The 4,587-nt window shown below is 37.4% G+C and overlaps 1 protein-coding gene across 1 annotated transcript; it reads left to right on the plus strand.

Moving 5' to 3' along the window:
* Window positions 1–1,653: 1,653 nt before the first annotated feature.
* LOC113503967 lies at window positions 1,654–2,849 on the plus strand. The gene is made up of 2 exons (XM_026886112.1): window positions 1,654–2,693; window positions 2,774–2,849. Exons 1-2 carry the CDS (start codon window positions 1,654–1,656, stop codon window positions 2,847–2,849), a joined length of 1,116 nt encoding a protein of 371 aa, XP_026741913.1.
* The last annotated feature ends 1,738 nt before the right edge of the window (window positions 2,850–4,587 follow it).

Below are 4,587 nucleotides of genomic sequence, written 5' to 3' on the forward strand. Positions count from 1 at the left end.
AGGGAGGTGCAGTGGCAGTGCAACAAGCAGCGAGCGCGGTGCCGGCAGGGGGCGCCACTTATATGGTGGTGTATTGTGATAGTGAATAATATTGGTTTGAAGTAAAGCCGTGAGTACTTTAAATTATTCATTATCGTGAAGAAGAAGTCAACAATAAATAGAAAATTGTAACAAGAAATTTTGAACTTGTAATATCGCAGTTAGCAGTAATTCAGGACTTGTAATAGTTTTAAGTTAGAAGTAGTTCGACGGGGAACTTATGCCCGATTTCGGTCTGAATTCTAAGACTTGTAAAATTTTAAAATAATTTTAATTTGTTTTCTTGTAGTTCAAATAATTGTTTACATTTTTAACTTAATAAAATGGAAGCTTTTAGCGATCTGCAAGAAGACATTAGAGCTATAATGTTAAAAGCTAAGTCTAATTTTAAGAAATCGCCAAAAGAGCGATTATCGGTTGCTTATGTAGAGACAAGGCTTGATAACTTAGAGCAACAATGGAGATTATTCTCGGACACTCATACTAAAATTATAAGTCAAGTCAAAAGATCAGATTTGTATAGTTGTAGAAGAGTTGTATGTAGATTATAAGACTGAATTAAAAGAGATGTTAACTAAATTAAGTTCGAATAACCAAAGTGTTGTGGTATCAAGTGGAAATTCAGGTACACGATTTAAGTTGCCTGAAATAAAAATCCCGATGTTCTCTGGGAAATATACGGAGTGGCAGACTTTTAGGGACTTGTTTTTAGGGCTTGTACATGAAAACAAGGCCCTAGATGATGCCCAAAGGTTTTATTATCTTCGAGGACATCTGACAGGAGAGGCTGAGCAGCTATTGCGAAATATTAAAATGTCATCTGATTGTTATGAAATTGCCTGGAAAAAGTTGGACGATATGTACAACAATAAACGGTTTTTAGCCAATGGCATTTTAAAACGTATGCTTAGCCAAAAGAATTTAGTTTCGGAATCGGCTTATGAAATAAAAAAAATAATAAGTACTACGTCAGACTGTTTAGAGGCAATAAAAAATCTAGGTGTGGATGTGTCTTCATGGGATCTGATTGTTATTCATATAATTAGTTCAAAATTAGATAAGGAGACTAGAAGGGCGTGGGAATTGAAGGTGGCCTCGGACTCAAGTGACGAGCTACCAACCTTTGAAGAATTTTCACAATATTTGTATAGTCGCTTTAGGGGTTTGGAACAGTTAGACAAGGAAATTATTGGGAATAATAAACAGCCAAGACATCCACAACCAAAAGGGACGCATTCATTTCATGTAGTAAAAGAAAAAGGCCTGTTATCATGTACATTTTGCTCAGCTGATCATAAGATTAATTATTGTCCGAAATTTCGTAAAGAATCGAATGAAGCGCGACGTATGTTTGCGCTAGAAAATAACTTGTGTTTCGTTTGTTTACTCAACAACCACTCTGCAAAAAATTGCAAAAACACTCTCAAGTGCCAGGTGTGTAGACACCGCCACCATTCTTTGCTGCACCCAAGCGGTGCATCTGGGTCCAATATTGGTGAAGATGGGAGTACGATTCACGAGGAATTATCATCAGTCGCTTCAACATCGGCGAAGGATGAGTTTAAAAATTGTAATGCTATAGTGACCGCGCAAGCGGAGGGATCGAGCAAGCCAATGGTATCGTGTCTTTCGACAGGGACTAGCCGTAAAACGGTTTTATTAACTACCGCTTTGATCAAAGCGGAGTCGAAAGACGGTTCATATAGGGTTGTTAGGGCTTTACTCGATCAAGGATCACAAGGTTCGTTTGTGACAGAATCTACAGTCCAGTATTTGGGATTAGATAAAACACCTTCAAAGCAAGTTGTGATAGGTGTAGGTGGGGACAAGAGTGCTACGGCCAAGTCCAGTGTGATTCTCACATTGAGGTCTAGAATAGACCCCAGTGTCGTCATTAAGGTTAATGCATTCGTCTTGAAGTCGGTCACAGCTCTTCTCCCAACTACAAAGATAGCCAAGGTAGAATGGGTAGACTTGACTGATGATGACTTGGCTGATCCAGAATATTACAGGCCTAATAAAATTGATGTTCTATTAGGTGCTGAGGTCTACAGCCAGGTCATCCAGGAGGGCATTAAAAAGAATATAACTGGGTCGTTATTGGCTCAATGTACTAAATTAGGGTGGATATTGTCAGGTACCCTTGATGTTGATCAGACAATTAATACAACACGTGTTACCGTTTTGCATTCAAGTGTTGAAGAGGATGACATGCTTAAAAAATTTTGGGAACTGGAAGCAGAACCTCCTAGAAAGAAAATGCTTACGGAGGAAGAAAATAAATGCGTGAAGTTATTTGCAGCTACGACGGAACGCGACAGTAATGGTAGATACATTGTAAGACTACCATTGCGTAATGTGGACCCGGCTTGGGCGGTTGGTGAGACCAGGAGCATTGCTGAAAAAATATTCAAAGGTTTAGAAGTAAAATTTAAGAAAAACGAAAAACTTAAAGAAGAATATGGGAAAGTAATAAAAGAGTATTTACAGTTAAATCACATGACAAAAGTACCAGAAGTAGATTATAATAATGAAAAAGCAATCTACTTACCTCACCACGCCGTTGTCCGGGAGGATAAAGAAACATCAAAGGTTCGCGTCGTATTCGATGCCTCCTGCAAAGGATCGAAGGGAATGTCACTGAATGACAACATGTTAGTCGGCCCTACTTTGCAGGCAGATCTTCGCCATACGATTATGCGATGGAGAACACATCGCATATGCCTTGTAGCAGACATTGTGAAAATGTATCGTCAAGTTCTGGTACACAAGAAGGATACAATACTACAACGTATTCTCTGGCGAGATGATCCAGAAAAAGAAATTAATAAATATCAATTGAAAACTGTTACCTTTTTTACTGCGTCGACTTCATTTCTGGCTATACGGGGTCTTCAACAGCTTTCTTACGATGAATGTTGTGCTGAACCTGGAATGTCTAAGATAATTTTAGAAGACTTCTACATGGATGATGTAATGACAGGAGCTGAAAATATAGAAGACTGTTTCAAGATATACACTAAACTAAAGGAAATATTAATAAAAGGAGGTTTTCCATTACAAAAATGGAAGAGTAACAGTCAAAAACTATTAAATAAAATTATGGATAGAAAAGGAACCACAGAGGAATTAAAAATAAAAATAGACAGTATTACCAAAATCTTGGGACTTACCTGGAACTCGAACGAAGATGTCTTTCAGTACACTGTGGAATTTCGAGCGCTGGCAGCACCTGTAACAAAAAGAAAGGTTATTTCGGAGATTTCGAGATTGTTTGAACCCTTAGGTTGGTTGGCACCTAGTATCGTTCAAGCTAAGATATTTATTCAAAAATTGTGGCTAGCAGGAAAGGAATGGGATCAAGCAATTCCACATAAGTTATTATATGAATGGTTGACTTACCATAATTACACAATAAATGTTACCAAGCGGCAGCTACGTCCGAAGATAATACAGGACTTCTGGAGAAGGTGGTCGCACGACTATCTTCACCAATTTTTACAGCGATGGTCTTACAAAACTCCGGAACCCTCTTTGGGTAGTACAGTATTAGTAAAGGAGGATAATATGCCTCCAGGAAAGTGGTTGTTAGGTAGGATTGTTCAAAAACATCCTGGGACAGACGGTATTACTCGTGTAGTCACAATCCGTACTCAATCAGCAACCATGAAGAGACCTACATCTAAACTATGCATTTTGGCCGGTAGTAGTTTAGTTATAAGCACTCATAAATGTCATAAATGCCATTGCCACACACAGTGCCATTTTTAGTTATTTTATTTAGCATGGATTAAGTTTATTTGCTGTCAAGGAATTGGAAGTTTGAGTAAAACTTATTTATTTTTTGTTGTTTATGGAAATATAATTTGTTTGTTAGTTATTCTACATCAGCTTCAATTAAAATTTATTGAGCACGGTGGGCGGTGTAGAAGGACATTGAGCAATATGTCCTTGGTGGGCGGTATGTTCAACGTTGTATACGAAGCCGTAGCGCGATCAATTGCATTTTTAAATATATTTCAACATTCATTGTAAAAAGGTTTGACCCAAGCCTCCATAGATGGCGTTGGGATCGATTTAGATCGCGCTATGGTTTCGTTACATGTAAAACTATATATATTTTTGTAAATTTTTATTTTAGTGGTGAATCGTCAGTATTACTATATGTCATTATAAGTTCGTTAATAGTGAGTGTGGTGTTATTATTCGTTCATCTGGACCCTGGAATTTATACAGATGCTTTAATTTAATATTTTTTTGTTTTTTAACTTGTAAATATTTAACTTGAAATAATCTTTCTTTCTTGTCTTTTAAATTCTTGAATTTTGCACCTAAAAATGTTTAGTTACGTACTTCCTACATCACGATCATCATGATTCGTATTTATCGCGAACTAGTCCTCAGTATACATTACCTCGCGGTACTCGTTTGCGAATGCTTAGCTCACTAAGTAAACACGAATACATTAGCGTGTACAAATGTTTGGTTTCCGGCGATACAAATCTCAGTCATTGAAAACAAACAAGCGAAGCAGATACCTACAGTAAC

The sequence above is a fragment of the Trichoplusia ni genome, chromosome 20 (assembly GCF_003590095.1).
Source record: "Trichoplusia ni isolate ovarian cell line Hi5 chromosome 20, tn1, whole genome shotgun sequence".
Lineage (NCBI taxonomy): Eukaryota > Metazoa > Arthropoda > Insecta > Lepidoptera > Noctuidae > Trichoplusia > Trichoplusia ni.